Source organism: Oryx dammah, unplaced genomic scaffold, assembly GCF_014754425.2.
Source record: "Oryx dammah isolate SB20612 unplaced genomic scaffold, SCBI_Odam_1.1 HiC_scaffold_3, whole genome shotgun sequence".
Taxonomy (NCBI): Eukaryota; Metazoa; Chordata; class Mammalia; order Artiodactyla; family Bovidae; genus Oryx; species Oryx dammah.
In genome coordinates, this window is record NW_024070187.1 from 84,182,198 (window position 1) to 84,201,061 (window position 18,864).

Consider the following 18,864-nt stretch of genomic DNA (forward strand, 5'->3'; position numbering starts at 1 on the left):
CACTTGTCCTTGGCTTCCTAAGGCCATTCACTTTCCAGGATGTCTTTCTCTAGGTGAGTGTGAGTGATCACATCATCGTGATTTTCTGGGTTGTGAAGATCTTTTTCTGTACAGTTCTTCTGTGTATTCTTGCCACCTCTTCTTAATATCTTCCTCTTCTGTTAAGTCCATACCATTTCTGTCCTTTATCGAGCCCATCTTTACATGAAATGTTCCCTTGGTATCTCTAATTTTCTTGAAGATATCTCTAGTCTTTCCTAGTCTATTATTTTCCTCTATTTCTTTGCACTGGTTGCTAAAGAAGTCTTTCTTATCTCTCCTTGTTATTCTTTGGAACTTTGCTTTCAAATGGGTACATCTTTCCTTTTCTCCTTTGCTTTTCGCTTCTCTTCTTTTCACAGCTATTTGTAAAGTGTCCTCAGACAGCCATTTTGCTTTTCTGTATTTCTTTTTCTTGGGGATGGTCTTGATTCTTGTCTCCTGTACAATGTCATGAACCTCCATCCATAGTTCGTCAGGCACTCTGTCTATCAGATCTAGTCCTCTAAATCTATTTCTCACTTCCACTGTATAGTCATAAGGGATTTGATTTTGGTCATACCTGAATGGTCTAGTGGTTTTCCCTACTTTCTTCAATTTAAGTCTGAATTTGGCAATAAAGTGTTCATGACCTAAGCCACAGTCAGCTACTGGTCTTGTTTTTGCTGACTCTATAGAGCTTCTCTATCTTTGGCTGCAAAGAATATAATCAGTCTGATTTTGGTTTTGACCATCTGATGATGCCCATGTGTAGAGTCTTCTCTTGTGTTGTTGGAAGAGGGTGTTTGCCATGACCACTGCATTCTCTTGGCAAAATGCTATTAGCCTTTGCCCTGCTTCATTCTGTACTCCAAAGCCAAATTTGCCTGTTACTCCAGGTGTTTCTTGACTTCCTACTTTTGCATTCCAGTGCCCTATAATGAAAAGGACATCTTTTGGGGGTGTTAGTTCTAAAAGCTCTTGTAGGTCTTCACAGACCCGTTTAACTTCAGCTTCTTCAGTGTTACTGGTCAGGGCATAGACTTGGATTACCATGATATTGAATGGTTTGCCTTGGAGACGAACAGATATCATTCTGTCATTTTTGACATTGCATCCAAGTATTGCATTTCAGACGCTGTTGTTGACCATGATGGCTACTCCATTTCTTCTAAGGGATTCCTGCCCACAGTAAAGGATATAATTGTCATCTGAGTTAAATTCACCCATTTCAGTCCATTTTGGTTCACTGATTCCTTGATTCAGCAGTGCTGTGGCTGCGACGGCACAGGAGGAGAGGGGAGGAGTTACCCCATGTTCAAGGTCAAGGGCAGCAGCCAAGAAGAGCTACTGCATTCAGATGGGTATATCTTTTCTTTTCTCCTTTGCCTTTATCTTCTTTTCTTTTCTTAGCTATTTGTAAGGCCTCCTCAGAAAACCATTTTGACTTGTTGCCTTTCTTTTTCTCAGGGATGGTTTTGATCACTGCCTAGGGAACAATGTTGTGAACATCATCCATAGTTCTTTAGACACTCTGTCTATCCTACCTATTCCTTTGAAACTATTTGTTCATTCCACTGTATAATCATAAGAAATTTTATTTAGTTCATACCTGAATGGCATAGTGGTTTTCCCTACTTTCTTCAATTTAAGTTTGAATTTTGCAATAAGGAGCTCATGACCTGAGCCACATTCAGCTCTAGGTCTTGTTTTTGCTGACTGTATAGAGGTTTTCCATCTTTGGTTGTGAAGAATATAATCAATCTGATTTTGGTACTGACCATCTGGTGATGTCCATGTTTAAAATTGTCTCTTGTGTTGTTGTAAAAGGGTGTTAGCTATGACCAATGTGTTCTCTTGACAAATTTCTGTTATCGTTTTCCCTGCTTCATTTTGTACACCAAGGCCTAACGTCTCATTCCAGGTATCGCTTGGCTTCCTACTTTTGCATTTCAGTCTCCTGTAATGAAAAAGACATCTTTTTTTAGCGTTAGTTCTCAAAGGTCTTGTCGGTCTTCCTAGAACCGTCCAACTTCAGCTTCTTCAGCATTTGTGGTTGTGGCATAGACTCGGTTTACAGTGATGTTGAATGGTTTGCCTTGGAAATGAACTGAGATCATTCCGTCATTTTTGAGACTGTGCTCGAGTACTGAATTTTGGACTCTTGTTGACTATGAGAGCCTCTCCCATTAGAAAGCTTGCACAAGCCTCTCATCCTCATCCATCAGAGGACAGAGAGAATGGAAACCACAGAAATCTAATCAAAATGATCACAAAGGTCACAGCCTTATATAACTCAATGAAATTATGAGCCATGTTGTGAAGGGTCACCCAGGCAGATGGGTCATGGTGGAGAGTTCTGGCAAAACACCATCCACTGATGAGGAGAAAGGCATTCTTGCCTTGAAAACCCTATGAAAGTATGAAATGGCAGTAAGATACGAAACTGAAAGATGAACTCCCAACGTTTGTAGGTGTCCAATATGCCACTGGAGAAGAGTGGAGAAATGGCCCCAGAAAGAATAAAGAGGCTGAGCCAAGCAGAAATGAAGCCCTGTTGTGAATGTGTTCGGTGGTGAAAGTAAAATCCTATGCTGTATAAATAATAAACTTCTTAAATTATTTTCATAGCCATGCTTTCTTAAAGTTATGACTCTTTCCTTTGTTCTTTGTCTGGAAAATTGCCATGTCTTTCTGCATTTTTCTGCTATGAACATGACTATTCCTATTTATTTATTGGCAATGGAGATTACAGTATGTGCCCATTTAAAGTCCCTATCAGACAGTAATTTTTCATAAAGAAAAATACAGTGTTTATCTTGTTAAATATTACATCCCCTAAAAGAGCACACTGAGTCTCCAAAATATTTCCATATTTTCTCTAAACATATTTGCTGAATAAATAAGTGAATGAAATAAATATCAGATTTCAAACTTATTTCTAGTAGTTGCTCATTAGCATATATGTGCTGTTTTTAGTTGCTCAGTCATGTTCAACTCTTAGCAACCCCACAGAGTGTAACCCGCCAGGTTCCTCTGTCCATGGGGATTTTCCAGGCAAGAAACTGGAGTGGGTTGCCATATCTTACTCCAGGGGATCTTCCCGACCCAGGAATTGAACCAGGGTCTCCTGCATTACAGGTGGATTCTTTACCAGCTGAGTTATGGAGAAGCCCTGTATTAGCATGCATAATTTTGAGTAAATATCAAGCAAACATGTAACTAAATATGCATAGTTATATATAAACATCCCCTTTTTGCTTACTGTTTTAAATTAATATATTTACATAAAGTTATATTAAATGCATATAACTTTCTTACTCATTCTAATAAAGCGAACATGTCTGTATGAGAGGGTTGTAAGTACTAGAGAAATGTACATAAATCACCAAACAAAACAGCTGAAGAAAATATATTCAATGAATTTTAATACTCATATAATTTTTCAGAGCTGTTCATTTTATTGAGCTGTTATTACTTCTCATGATTATTCAATTAATAACTTTTAAAATTTTAAGTAAATGATTGTATCTGTAAAATCGAATGCATCAGTCTCTTTCTTAATAATTCATGTTTACTTTGAAATTAATGTATTCTAACAAGTTCCTTGGTTTTATACCATGTGTCAATTAAAATGTTTATTTCATAATTGTTCATCCCTTCATTCTTGAAGCATCATCCTCTCCTGGTTTTCTAAGAAAGAACCCCCAGTTTTGTTCCTAATAACTAGTCATTCTTCCTTATTCTCGCTTCAAAGCGTCCTCTGAATCTGCTCATAATGGTGATCCTGGAATGCTTTAGTTATTCTTCATTTATCTCCCCAGACCTAATAGCCTCAATTTTATTCTCAAATTTTGTATCTCAGGATGCTCACATCTGTGTACTGTATTAATTGAATTCTGCTCTGTAGCTTCTAGCTGGATTTAGGCAATGGGGGAAAGATAGTAATTATATTTCATCACCATTCTCTTCCTGGTTTGAGACCATGTCTTCAGGAATTGCTTTGTGCTTCCATTTCTACACCTTTGACCATCTGTTTCTTCCTCCATAGTTTCAATTCTCACTAAAGATAGCAGTAACATTCTAAGAGATTAGTGAGATTCTCAGGCAAAGGAAGAAACCTGTAGGTAACTAGAGTCAGAAAGGGAGCTATCAGGTGAGTAGTAGCTATGGAGCTGAAGTTAGTCCTATATGTAACGGGTATCCAATCTCAGAAACCAAACGGGTGCTTGCACTTAGATAGTGTTCATGGCCAGCTGGCCAGGAATGGCCAGCCCAGCTCTCATGAGACCTAAACTGTTTGCTACATTCTAATTGGCAAAAATAAATCGAGAATAGAGCAAACAAAGATCTGTTCTCAAAACATGATTTTTAAAGTCAAAACATATCAGGATGACTCACCTTTTTAGAAAGATAACATTTAACAAATACATATTCAGTCTTCACAATAAATCTATAGAATTTATTTGCCTTTTCAGTATTGTACATTTTTGAGTGTGTGTGCACGTGTGCTCACGCATATCCAACTCTTCACGACCCCATGGACTGTAACCCACCAGGCTCCTCTGTCCATGGGATTTCCTATGCAAGAATGTTGGAGCAGGTTGCCACTTCCTACTCCAGGGATCTTCTCAACCCAAGGATGGAACCCAAATCTCTTGTATCTCCTGCACTAGCAGGCAGATTTTTACCACTATACCACCTGGGAGGCCCCATATTCAAGAGGAAATACTTCAGTGATATAATTATTTTTAAATTGGAGGTAACTTTCAATATACCATATTAAAATAAATAAAAGTTTTTAAAAGTTCAGTAAGTCTGTGGATGCCATTTTTCTTCCAGTTATATATCAAATATTGAAATTAAAACTTTAATTAAATGTGTCATTAAGCTTATAATGGATAAATAAAGTAAAATCTTTAATGCATTTGTTAAATTAATGCAAAGCTGAATCCAGTATAACTATTCCTCTTTAGTGCTTTGCATTGATACATATTTACTACAGCATATAGTTGGTTGAGGGGCTTCCTTGGTGGCTCAGTGGTAAAGAATCTGGCTACAAGGCAGGAGACTTGGGTTCAACACTTGGGTCAAGAAGATGCCCTGGAGAAAGAAATCCCAACCCACTCCAGTATTCCTGCTTGGGAAATCCCATGGACAGAGGAACCTGGAAGACTGTGGTCCATCGGATTGCAAAAGAGTCGGACATGACTTAGCAAGAACAGTATTTTGGACTCTGTGGGAGAGGGAGAGGGTGGGATGATTTGGGAGAATGGCATTGAAACATGTATAATATCATATATGAAACAAATCGCCAGTCCAGGTTCGATGCATGATACTGGATGCTTGGGGCTGGTGCACTGGGATGACCCAGAGGGATGGTACGGGGAGGGTGGGGGGAGGGGGGTTCAGGATGGGGAACATGTGTAGACCTGTGGCGGATTCATGTTGATGTATGGCAAAACCAATATAATATTGTAAAGTAATTAACCTCCAATTAAAATAAACACATTTATATTAAAAACAACAACAACAATCCTTGGTTGAATAGGTTTGTTAACATCTCATATCCTTGAACAACTAATTGATGCATTTAAATTTATTGAAAATAGAGACTGAAAACTAGTATAATAGTTGTATCAGTAAAGTATTTATTTTTTGACATAAAATGACACTTTTGATTATAGTGGCTATAGATTATGAGCATTAACATTTTTTAAATATAATGAATCAGATCTTAACTTCAAGATTATCCATTGTACTATAAATTACAATTTTCATAAAATTATTAAAATGTTTTCTATATTTCTTGCTATTTTTTCTAAAAAATTATCTGTTCTTCCTTAACATACTGTTGACATTCTCTGTCCCTGAGAAAAAAGAACCAATAATTCAATAGATCTCTTGCTTGAAGGCAGTGTTCAGTCTCTTGCACAAAATGGTACACAAGAATATTTTCTGACTAAAGTCAGAAATATAAGTATGGTTATCTATGTGTTTAATGAAAATCTGTAGATTTTCACTGTCCCTGGTGTGATATGCCATCATAGTTATTATCAATTCATGCTCTGACCTCAGTAACACTTGGCAAGCAGAAAGTCTTTTATGACAAATAAAATCATTAGTCTTCTTGTAATAGACTAGTCTCCTATCATGGTTTTCTAATTTGTATGTTCTAGCTAATATTGTGAATTTTATTCTCTGTGTTCTCTGCATCCATCAGCTCTGACTTACATTTGTGTAAGTACATTACATTTTCCTCAGGATTCAATATATTGCCAATCAGCATATAACTTAAAGTTAAAAATAAAGAAAAAATTGATATTATGAATGAAGGTGAAAGCGTTAGTCTCTCAGTCATGTCCAGCTCTATGCAACTCCATGGACTGTATCTGGCCCACCAGGCTCCTCTGTCCAAAGAATTCTCCAGGTAAGAATACTGGAGTGGGTTGCCATTAACCTTCTCCAGGGGATCTTCCCAGTCCAGGGATCTTCCCAGTTCAGGGATCAAACCAGGTCTCCCGCACTGCAGGAAGATTCTTTACCTTCTGAGCCACCATGGAAGCCTAATACTATGAATAGACAAACATAAAATTATTTGTGTACCTTTCTTAGGAATATCTGAGAAAGAGAGTAAAGCCAGCTGGGAAAAGATAAAGAAAGAATGGAACATGACCATGGTTAATGCTATTGTTGAATTCTAGAATTTATATCTATGTTAAGGTAGAGAGGAATGGAATTTTGGAAATAGGATGAAGATATGTTTAAGGTCATTGTGGCTAGAATAAACAGAAATGCCCATGCAAGCCTTTGGCAAACTTAGAAAGATCTATTCTCTTTTTTTCTTCTTTCCTGTTTTACCAAATTTTCGACAACAAAACAGACAACATTTTGTGACCAAGAATACAGCTGTTGCCACACAGGCTAGCAGGAAACCGATCACATCCAGAGAGTGGTACTGGTACCAGGTGAGGTTGTGGGCGGCTGGCCTCAGGTGCTTGGCTCCTTTGTGGCGCATGACAAATTCGATCCAGAAGACTGCTCGGTCCAGGGGTTTTACAGGCTGATCATGGTGAATCATTTTTAACCTCATAGCATTCTCTTTATAACTGGCAGGCAAAAACATAGAAATTATAGAGTTTTGATTTCATATAAGGTAAGTATAGTAATATTTCATAGCTTTTCTCCTAAAGCTTTATCTCTACAGTCATGACTCTAATTTATACATTACAGTCTGTTAGGAGGACTCCTCCCTTCAGAGCTAAAAGAACTTTACACATACAATTTTCAATATTTTTTTAAAATTAAATTGTTCCTGTACTTAACAGTATACATGTGTACATAAGGTAGAAAGAATAATTAATTAAAGGTCTTACCCTATAGATATCAATTAGGTCTAACTGGTCTATTGTATCATTTAAAGCTTGTGTTTCCTTGTTAGTTTTCTGTTTAGTTGATCTATCCATAGGTGTGAGTGGGGTATTAAAGTCTCCCACTATTGCGTTATTGTTGGTTTCCCCTTTCATACTTGTTAGCAGTTCTCTTACATATTGCAGTGCTCCTATGTTGGGTGCATATATATTTATAATTGTTATATCTTCTTCTTGGATTGATCCTTTGATCATTATGTAGTGTCCTTCTTTGTCTCTTTTCACAGCCTTTGTTTTAAAGTCTATTTTATCTGATATGAGTATTGCTACTCCTGCTTTCTTTTGGTCTCTGTTTCTGAGGAATATCTTTTTCCAGCCCTTCACTTTCAGTCTATATGTGTCCCCTGTTTTGAGGTGGGTCTCTTGCAAACAACACATATAGGAGTCTTGTTTTTGTATCCCTTCAGCCAGTCTTTGTCTTTTGATTGGGGCATTCAAACCATTTACATTTAAGGTAATTATTGATAAGTATGATCCTGTTGCAATTTACTTTATTGTTTTGGGTTCGAATTTATACACCCTTTTTGTGTTTCCTGTCTAGAGAATATCCTTTAGCATCTGTTGGAGAGCTGGTTTGGTGGGCATTTCACCCCAAAACAATGAATTTCACCTTTTTCTCAAGTGCACACAGAAACTTGTCCAGGATAGATCATATCCTAGGCCATAAATCTAGCCTTGGTAAATTCAGAAAAATTGAAATCATTCCAAGCATCTTTTCTGACCACAATGCAGTAAGATTAGATCTCAATTACAGGAGAAAAACTATTAAAAATTCCAACATATGGAGGTTGAACAACATGCTGCTGAATAACCAACAAATCACAGAAGAAATCAAACAAGAAATCAAAATATGCATAGAAATGAATGAAAATGAAAATACAACAACCCAAAACCTGTGGAACACTATAAAAGCAGTGCTAAGGGGAAAGTTCATAGCAATACAGGCATACCTCAAGAAACAAGAGAAAAGTCAAATAAATAACCTAACTCTACACTTAAAGCAACTAGAAAAGGAAGAAATGAAGAACCCCAGAGTTAGTAGAAGGAAAGAAATCTTAAAAAGTAGGGCAGAAATAAATGAAAAAGAAACAAAAGAGACCATAGCAAAAATCAACAAAGCTAAAAGCTGGTTCTTTGAAAGGATGAATAAAATTGACAAACCATTAGTCAGACTCATCAAGAAACAAAGGGAGAAAAAACAAATCAATAAAATTAGAAACGAAAATGGAGAGATCACAACAGACAACACAGAAGTACAAAGGATCATAAAAGACTACTATCAGCAATTATATGCCAATAAAATGGACAACGTGGAAGAAATGGTCAAATTCTTAGAAAAGTACAACTTTCCAAAACTGAACCAGGAAGAAATATAAAATCTTAACAGACCCATCACAAGCATGGAAATTGAAACTGTAATCAGAAATCTTCCAGCAAACAAAAGCCCAGGTCCAGACGGCTTCACAGCTGAATGCTACCAAAAATTTCGAGAAGAGCTAACACCGATCCTACTCAAACTCTTCCAGAAAATTGCAGAGGAAGGTAAACTTCCAAACTCATTCTATGAGGCCACCATCACCCTAATACCAAAACCTGACAAAGATACTACAAAAAAAAGAAAACTACAGGCCAATATCACTGATGAACATAGATGCAAAAATCCTTAACAAAATTCTAGCAATCAGAATCCAACAACACATTTAAAAGATCATACCCCATGACCAAGTGGGTTTTATCCCAGGGATGAAGGATTCTTCAATATCCGCAAGTCAATCAATGTAATTCACCACATTAACAAATTGAAAAATAAAAGCCATATGATTATCTCAATAGATGCAGAGAAAGCCTTTGACAAAATTCAACATCCATTTATGATAAAAACTCTCCAGAAAGTAGGAATAGAAGGAACATACCTCAACATAATAAAAGCTATCTATGACAAACCCACAGCAAACATTATCTTCAATGGTGAAAAACTGAAGGCATTTCCCCTAAAGTCAGGAACAAGACAAGGGTGCCCACTCTTACCACTACTATTCAACATAGTTTTGGATGTTTTGGCCACAGCAATCAGAGCAGAAAATGAAATAAAAGGAATCCAAATTGGAAAAGAAGTAAAACTCTCACTGTTTGCAGATGACATGATCTTCTACATAGAAAACCCTAAAGATTCCACCAGAAAATTACTAGAGCTAATCAATGAATATAGTAAAGTTGCAGGATATAAAATCAACACACAGAAATCCCTTGCATTCCTATACACTAAAAATGAGAAAACAGAAAGAGAAATTAAGGAAACAATTCCATTCACCATTGCAACAAAAAGAATAAAATACTTAGGAATATATCTACCTAAAGAAACTAAAGACCTATATATAGAAAGCTATAAAACACTGGTGAAAGAAATCAAAGGGGACACTAATAGATGGAGAAATATACCATGTTCATGGATCAGAAGAATCAATATAGTGAAAATGAGTATACTACCCAAAGCAATCTACAGGTTCAATGCAATCCCTATTAAGCTACCAATGGTATTTTTCACAGAGCTAGAACAAATAATTTCACAATTTGTATGGAAATACAAAAGACCTCAAATAGCCAAAGCGATCTTGAGAAACAAGAATGGAACTGGAAGAATCAACCTGCCTGACTTCAGGCTCTACTACAAAGCCACAGTCATCAAGACAGTATGATACTGGCACAAAGACAGAAATATAGATCAATGGAACAAAATAGAAAGCCCAGAGATAAATCCATGAACCTATGTACACCTTATCTTCGACAAAGGAGGCAAGACTATACAATGGATTAAAGACAATCTCTTTAACAAGTGGTGCTGAGAAAACTGAGCAATCACTGGTAAAAGAATGAAACTAGAACACTTTCTAACACCATACACAAAAATAAACTCAAAATGGATTAAAGATCTAAACGTAAGACCAGAAACTATAAAACTCCTAGAGGAGAACATAGGCAAAACACTCTCTGACATAAATCACAGCAGGATCCTCTATGACCCACCTCCCAGAATATTGGAAATAAAAGCAAAAATAAATAAATGGGACCTAATTAAGCTTAAAAGCTTCTGCACAACAAAGGAAACTATAAGCAAGGTGAAAAGACAGCCTTCGGAATGGGAGAAAATAATAGCAAATGAAGCAACTTACAAACAACTAATCTCAAAAATATACAAGCAACTCCTGCTGCTCAATTTCAGAAAAATAAATGACCCAATCAAAAAATGGGCCAAAGAACTAAATATACATTTCTCCAAAGAAGACATACAGATAGCTAACAAACACATGAAAAGATGCTCAACATCACTCATTATTAGAGAAATGCAAATCAAAACCACAATAAGGTACCATTTCACGCCAGTCAGAATGGCTGTGATCCAAACGTCTACAAGCAATAAATGCTGGAGAGGGTGTGGAGAAAAAGGAACCCTCTTACACTGTTGGTGGGAATGCAAACTAGTACATCCACTATGGAGAACAGTGTGGAGATTCCTTAAAAAACTGCAAATAGAACTGCCTTATGACCCAGCAATCCCACTGCTGGGCATACACACCGAGAAAATCAGAATTGAAAGAGACATGTGTACCCCAATGTTCATCACAGCACTGTTTATGATAGCCAAGACATGGAAGCCACCTAGATGTTCATCAGCAGATGAATGGATAAGAAAGCTGTGGTATATATACACAATGGAGTATTACTCAGCCATTAAAAAGAATACATTTGAATCAGTTCTAATGAGGTGGATGAAACTGGAGCCAACTATACAGAGTGAAGTAAGCCAGAAAGAAAAACACCAATACAGTGTACTAACACATATATATGGAATTTAGAAAGACGGTAATGATAACCCTGTATGTGAGACAGCAAAAGAGACAGAGATGTATAGAACAGCCTTTTGGACTCTGTGGGAGAGGGAGAGGGTGGGATGATTTGGGAGAATGGCACTGAAACATGTATAATATCATATAAGAAACAAATCGCCAGTCCAGGTTCGATGAAGGATACAGGATGCTTGGGGCTGGTGCACTAAGATGACCCAGAGGGATGGTATGGGGAGGGAGGTGGGAGGGGGATTCAGGATGGGGAGCACATGTACACCCGTGGCAGATTCATGTTGATGTATGGCAAAACCAATACAATATTGTAGAGTAATTAACCTCCAATTAAGATAAATTTAAATTTTAAAATAAATAAATAAATAGAAGTCTTACCCTGAAGATTCCTTTCCAAACACATTTCTCTCTCTTTTCCATGGAGGTAAAGACTGAATGTATGTTTATTATTGCCACATACTGCTTTGTAGTTTTGCCCTGTTTGCATTTAGTTTGCATGCTTTTGAACTTTAAATAAGAAATATCATCTTATAAGTATTTTTAAGAAGTTGCTTTTCTTGCTCAATATTGTATATGAAGTTTTTCTGTATTGATGGTTTATTCATGGTTTATTTTTTTACTACTGTGTAGTATTGCATTAGATATATACATCATGATTTACACAGCAACCCTATTGATAGACAGTGAGTTATTTCAGTTTCTTTTTCTATTATACACCATGTTGCTATTAGACACATGTTACACTTGTGGCATGTTCAAGCTCACAAAGCAAAAGCAAGAGTTTCTCTAGAAGTGGAATTTCACATTGTTCATGACTTTGATGTCACTGTGTGTGTTAATTGCTCAGTCATGTCTGACTCTGTGACCCCATGGACTGTAGCCCACCAGATCCTCTGCCCATGGGATTCTCCAAGCCAAGAATACTGGAGTGAGTTGCCATTTCCTTCTCCAAGGCATTTTCCTGACCCAGGGATCAAACCCAGGTCTCCTGCATTGCAGGCAGATGCTTTACCATCTGAGTTACTACTGCTGCTGCTACTGCTGCTAAGTTGCTTCAGTCGTGTCTGACTCTGTGCGACCCCATAGATGGCAGCCCACCAGGCTCCCCCATCCCTGGGATTCTCCAGGCAAGAATACTGAAGTGGGTTGCCATTTCCTTCTCCAATGCATGAAAGTGAAAAGTGAAAGTGAAGTCGCTCAGTCATGTTTGACTCTTAGCGACCCCATGGACTGGAGCCTACCAGGCTCCTCTCTCCATGGAATTTTCCAGGCCAGAGTACTGAAGTGGGGTGCCATTGCCTTCTTCCAAGATGGTTACATCAATTTATACTTTTATAAAAGTTTCTGAGGATTCCAGTTGTTCCACATTCTGGTCAAAAGTTTTGCCAGATTTCTTAATTTCTTTATTTTTTCCAATCTGGTAAATATAAAATGTTATCTCCTGGTTTTAGTTTGACTTTATCTATTTATGGATGAGGTTTTAATGAACAAATGCATATAACCAATTCATATTTCCTTTTCTGCAAAATTCTTGTTCAAACTTTTCCTTACTTTTCTATTAGATTTTTTTATTAGTTTTTAGGAGCAATTTTTAATAATCTATATAGTAATCTTCTATTCATTATCTGAGTATTAAAAATCTCCTTCCAGTTGAAGAAAAAGGTAAGTATAGGATGCATGTCACATGCTATATGAACCAAAAGCCACAGGTATGTTAAAAAAAAATGTTAATTCTTGCTATGACATGAACTTTGCTGGTCACATAGCATGTTAAGAGTTATGAGGAGGGGAGTGGAAGAAATACATTCTTTACAGAATGTGGTAAAACACAAACATATAAAAAAGATAGAATAAGTCAGTTGTAAATGAACTGCCTCATTTTTCCAAGAATGGATTTTGGCCTTGTGTGACTTATAGTTTCCAAATTAATCCAGATCAAGATTGTAAATAACCCTCTACTGAGAGAAAATACCCACTAGGAAGTCCATAAGCAGATTGTCCAAGAAAAGATCTGAGAATTTATGTAATCGCCATTATTTTTTTTTAAAAAAGCACTAATAGAATATTTGTAATCTTGGTTTTGTTTTACAATTTCAGCCAATAGCTTCAGCAGTTTGAGAGAGGAAATAATAAAGTGGTTCTCATATGATAATGTTTCAGTTATTATTTATATTTGAAAATACACTAGTTTAAAATGAATGAAACCTTGGACATTTTTGAGTATCACAGGTAAAATAATTAAAGATAAGCCTTTAAAAGTGGTAGTACTGTGGGGCAACTAAACCTGCAGACCACAACTACTGAGTCTGTGAGAGGCAATGAAGACTCCGTACAGCCAAACACACACACACACACAAATAAAATAGTAGTACTTACGAAGGCTCGTTAATGACTGTTCTCAAGGCATTGAGCAAATCTGCACTTGTCATTGTGTTTATATTCACTTCCACAGCCGCTCCTTTGGCCTTCATGTGAGCAATGTTGTCAGGCTGATCAGCAAACATTGGGACTCCCACCATAGGCACCCCATGATAGATAGCTTCATAGATCCCATTGGTTCCACCATGAGTGATAAACGCTTTTGCTTTGGGATGACCTAGATTGGAGATTAGACAAGATGTAGGTGAGGATTTCATGATACATGAAACATTAACAGAATTTCAGAAAGACATGGGGTAAAAACTCTTGGATAACTCAATGAAGAAGGCAATATTTTCTATGAAAGCTGAGAACATGGGTAATTTCTACCTCAAAAATGCTATGATCCCTGAAAAAGGCAAAATTAATCCCCTTTACATTATCTAGAAAGACTTATTGAAAAGGTTATAGCTGAACTGAGATTTAAAGAATGATGAGAATCTTAAATGAAGATCCCCTTTTGAGAATCAGAGAAAGTATCAATCTATAAAATTAATGACCAATTCTTTAATTATATTTGCTTCAAAAGTGCAAGTAAAATGTGGAAATTTAAATATTTAACTTGTTTATTGATTTCCTTGGTCTTACCAAGAAGATCATTCTGTGGTATCCAATCATAGAGCCGAGTATTGGCTCCTAACGTGGCAGGTTTCTTTCCTTTGTATCTCCATAAAACCTGTGGAAGACAGTGCTTTAATTGTGAAGTAAAAACAAACAAACAAACAAAATTAAGGCATTTTAAGGCTATAGAGCTATTTAGAAATCACATAGTCCATACCAGATTTTTTTATTTGTTTCTTTCTTTTGCTATTTGAAAGCCTGTGCTGAGGTGTTATATGAAGTAAACAGAAGTTTATAAAAGGTTCAAACAATGGACATGTTCATGTGTATCTTTTACAGCAGTTAACTTTAACTTAAAAATCAAAACCAAAAAATATGAAGAAAGTTTTTCAAGAAAAAATCTAAACCAAAGTCTGAAATCAGCAAATACCATTTGATATTCTGAAAGGGTAAATTAAAATTATAATTTGTAAGTGTTTTTTTAATTTAAGAAAACTAGATCGTGTTCTAAGAATTTTTTTATATTCAAGATATATCATATTTAAATCTATAACCATTATTTTGTTTTCAAATATTTTATTGCTGACATGAATGCATATTACTTTCTTGTGCATAAAAATATAATTGAATAGAGAGGGTCATGGGCATAATGCTCTTCCATATTTCTTTGTATTTTGATAGGAATCACTAAATGAGCAAAAAGCACAGCTTGATTTCCTCCCTGATGAGCTCTAAGGTGTGACTGTAGTATTGCACAGCTTCAGATATTCTCTGCTTTCTTGGAATCAACTCTGTACCTCAGTTCTCAAATTGGGACAAGTGCAAATATTCTTCACTTTCATCGTCTGCTTTAGTTATTTGTGATTATGACAAAGGTTGCATGGTAGTTGATCAAGAAAGACTTTATTCTAAGCAAAGTTGTAGCTGTCTGTGCCTGAGAGAGAGGCTGAAGATCCAGTGGAGCAGAATCTGATGGTAGAAACCAGCAGCTCTTTCCTAAAGACAGCATGCATGCATGTGCACTAAGCCACTTCAGTCTTGTCCAGCTTTTCGTGACCTTGTGGACCATAGCCTGACAGGCTCCTCTGTCCATGGGATTCTCCAGCAAGAATACTGGAATGAGTTGCCACAACCTCCTCCAGCGGATCTCCTTGACCCAGGAAGCAGACTCGCGTATCTTATGACTCCTGCATTGGCAGGTGGGTTCTTTACCACTAGCACCACCTGGGCTGCCCCCAGAGTCAGGATATAGGAGATTTTTTTCAGGTAGCCTAAAAGGCTGACTCTTGTTCCCCAGGCTAAGGCTCCAAGGACATCCCAGGCAGGAAAGTGGGCATGGATGGGCATCTCTAGTGCCATCAGCACTGAGATATTGACTTATTGAGTGACCTAACGTCCCAGGCTGAAGGGGTGAAGGGTGCTCAAGTCCTTCTCCAAATGCTGAGTTCTGAGCATCTGGCTCTTCCCTCAGTGGATGGCAGGTGGGACAAAAACCTGCCCATTCTTCTGTGCATAGCTGTAAGCTAAGTTGCTTCAGTCATGTCTGACTCTGTGTGACTCTATGGACTGTAGCCTGACAAGCTCCTCTGTCTATGGGATTCCCCAGGCAAGAATATTGGAGTGTGTTGCTACGCCCTCCTCCAGGAGATCTTCCTGACCCAGGGATAGAACCCGTGTCTCTCTCCTGCATTGGCACGTGGGTTCTTTACCACTAGCACCACCTGTCAGGAAGCATTTATGGGCAACTTCTCCACATATGTGGACTTCCCTGGTGGCTCAGAGGGTAAAGCGTCTGCCTGCAATGCAGAAGATTCGGGTTCGGAAAGATCCCCTGGAGAAGAAAATGGCAACCCTCTCCAGTATTCTTGCCTGGAGAGTCCCATGGATGGAGGAATCTGGTAGGCTACCGTCCACGGGGTTGGAAAGAGTAGGACACAACTGAGCGACTTCAATTTCCCCACATACTTAGTAGTCCACATACTTCCTGTGATAGTTGAGAGGAACATATCAGTACAAAAGAGGTAGTTTGATAACACTGAGATAAAGTAAAACTAATTGCCAGGTAGGATGGCCTCATGACAAGTCAATTTACATAGTAATCATGTTTGTTTTACCCTCATGTTCTTCCTAACCTAGTCCTGTTTATTTTCTATTTCTTCACCTGCAGTCTCACTTCCAAAACCTCTTAATAGACTATTAGTATACTCCCTTTTAAAAAAGGTAAAGGCAAATAGTTAAAGGCAATTAGTTTTACTTCATCTCAATATTTGCAAACTACCTCTTTTGTACTGATATGTTCCTTTCAGCTATCATAAGAAGTCTGCTTTTCAGATGATGACTTGTTGTCTTCCTCACCTCTCCACCCCGCTTCCATCCTTCTTTCCACCCCTTCTCTCTTTATCTTTCCTCTTTTCTCTTTCTTTCCCTCTCTGTCTTTCTTCCTCTCTCTCTCCCTTTCCTTTTCTCACTTTCTCTTTTTTATTCCTGAGGAGAGATGAGATAGAGGATTTGTTTATATTCCAATATTTAACAAAGTATCTTGCTAGGATGCTAACCGCTTCTTACATAATTTTTTTTTTCTTTTGGGAACTCTGTATTAAAAAGTTCAGATTAAATGCTAACTGGTGGCAATTTCATTAACAGAACAGTCTAAAAAATATAGAGTTTTAACAGGGCTAATTAGTGCACTTACAATTACAGAGTTTTATGTACTTTAACATAAAAATATAAAGAGATGATGCTTCATGAATGAGAGTATATAAAGAGTAAATATCTAAAATAAACAAAATTAAAGTTGATTAAATGTCATAAAGCAGAAAATATACACTGACAACAACATTAGGATTTTTAAATGTCTTAAATGTAGAAAATTCAATTTAGAAAGATTAGGCTTCTATTTCTAAACAAGTTACAATCTGAGTCCTACTAAAGCCTAGAAATATGAAGAATATTCGAGAATGTGATTCTCTCTACTCTATGTGTAACCTCTCTTTTTCTGGACCTTGAAGCTGACATATCTGAAAACTTTACGGAAGAGACAGTGCAAGTGGTAAGACTTCAAAAAGTATAATATTATTAGAGGAGGTGGGGAAGGAGAATGAGGAGTTAATGTTCAATGGGGACAGAGTTTCAGTTTAAGAAGGTGAAAAACTCAGGAGATGGATGATGGCAACAGTTGCATAACAATGTGAATCTACTTAGTGCCATTGAACTGTAGCTAAATACGGTTAAAATTGTATGTTTCAGTTCAGTTCAGTTCAGTCACTCAGTCGTGTCCGACTCCTTGCGACCCAATGAATCACAGCACGCCAGGCCTCCCTGTCCATCACCAACTCCCGGAGTTCACTCAAACTCATGTCCATCAAGTCGGTGATGCCATCCAGCCATCTCATCCTCTGTTGTCCCCTTCTCCTCCTGCCCCAATCCCTCCCAGCATCAGGGGCTTTTCCAATGAAAACCTGTGATTTATTCAGCCCAGCATTTCTCAAAATGTACACTGCATATAAGTTAAATAAGCAGGGTGACAATATACAGCCTTGATGTACTCCTTTCCCTATTTGGAGCCAGTCTGTTGTTCCATGTACGGTTCTAACTGTTGCATGAGGTGGCCAAAGTATTGGAGTTTCAGCTTCAGCATCAGTCCTTCCAATGAACACCCAGGACTGATCTCCTTTAGGATGGACTGGTTGGATCTCCTTGCAGTCCAAGGGACTCTCAAGAGTCTCACCACAATAAAATAAAATAAAATAAAGACATTTTAAAAAGCAGATGTAAAGCATTTAGCATGGTGCAAGGCATATAGGGTATTAAGAAGAGGTGGCAAGGATACACAGAAGAACTATACAAAATCTTCACGTCCCAGATAATCACGATGGTGTGATCACTCACCTAGAGCCAGACACCTGGAAATGTGAAGTCAAGTGGGCCTTAGGAAGCATCATTATAAACAAAGCTAGTGGAGGTGATAGAATTCCAGTTGAACTGTTTCAAATCTTAAAAGATGATGCTGTGAAAGTGCTGCACTCAATAGGCCAGCAAATTTGGAAAACTCAGCAGTGGCCACAGGACTGGAAAAGGTCAGTTTTCATTCCGATCCCAAAGAAAGGTAATGCCTCAAAATTGCACTCATCTCATACACTAGTAAAGTAATGTGCAAAATTCTCTAAGCCAGGCTTCAACAGTACATGAACCATGAACTTCCAGGTGTTCAAGCTGGATTTAGAAAAGGCAGAGGGACCAGAGATCAAATTGCCAACACCTGTTGGATTATCAAAAAAGCAAGAGAGTTCCAGAAAAACATTTACTTCTGCTTTATTGACTATACCAAAGCCTTTGACTGTGTGGATCATCACAAATCTGGAAAATTCTTCAGGAGATGGGAATACCAGACCACCTGACCTGCCTCTTGTGAAATCTGTATGCAGGTCAGGAAGCAACAGTTAGAACTGGACATGGAACAACAGACTGGTTCCAAATAGGAAAAGGAGTACATCAAGGCTGTATATTGTCACCCTGCTTATTTAACTTATATGCAGAGTATGTCATGAGAAATGCTGGGCTGGATAAAGCACAGGCAGGAA

The 18,864-nt window shown here is 37.5% G+C and overlaps 1 protein-coding gene across 3 annotated transcripts in view; it reads right to left on the bottom strand.

The window, feature by feature from the left end:
- Positions 1-5,648: 5,648 nt before the first annotated feature.
- Positions 5,649-18,864, bottom strand: part of LOC120862205 (UDP-glucuronosyltransferase 2A1) — a 54,880-nt gene continuing 41,664 nt past the window's right edge. For 2 of the 3 annotated variants that reach the window (XM_040238328.1, XM_040238327.1), the window contains 3 exons: positions 14,312-14,399; positions 13,682-13,901; positions 5,649-7,127 (listed from right to left, as the gene is read on the bottom strand). In XM_040238328.1, coding sequence (XP_040094262.1) covers positions 6,848-7,127; positions 13,682-13,901; positions 14,312-14,399 — 588 coding nt within the window. In that variant the 3' untranslated portion in view covers positions 5,649-6,847. The remainder of the gene's footprint in view (positions 7,128-13,681; positions 13,902-14,311; positions 14,400-18,864) is intronic. The other variant, XM_040238326.1, reaches the window with a different exon arrangement.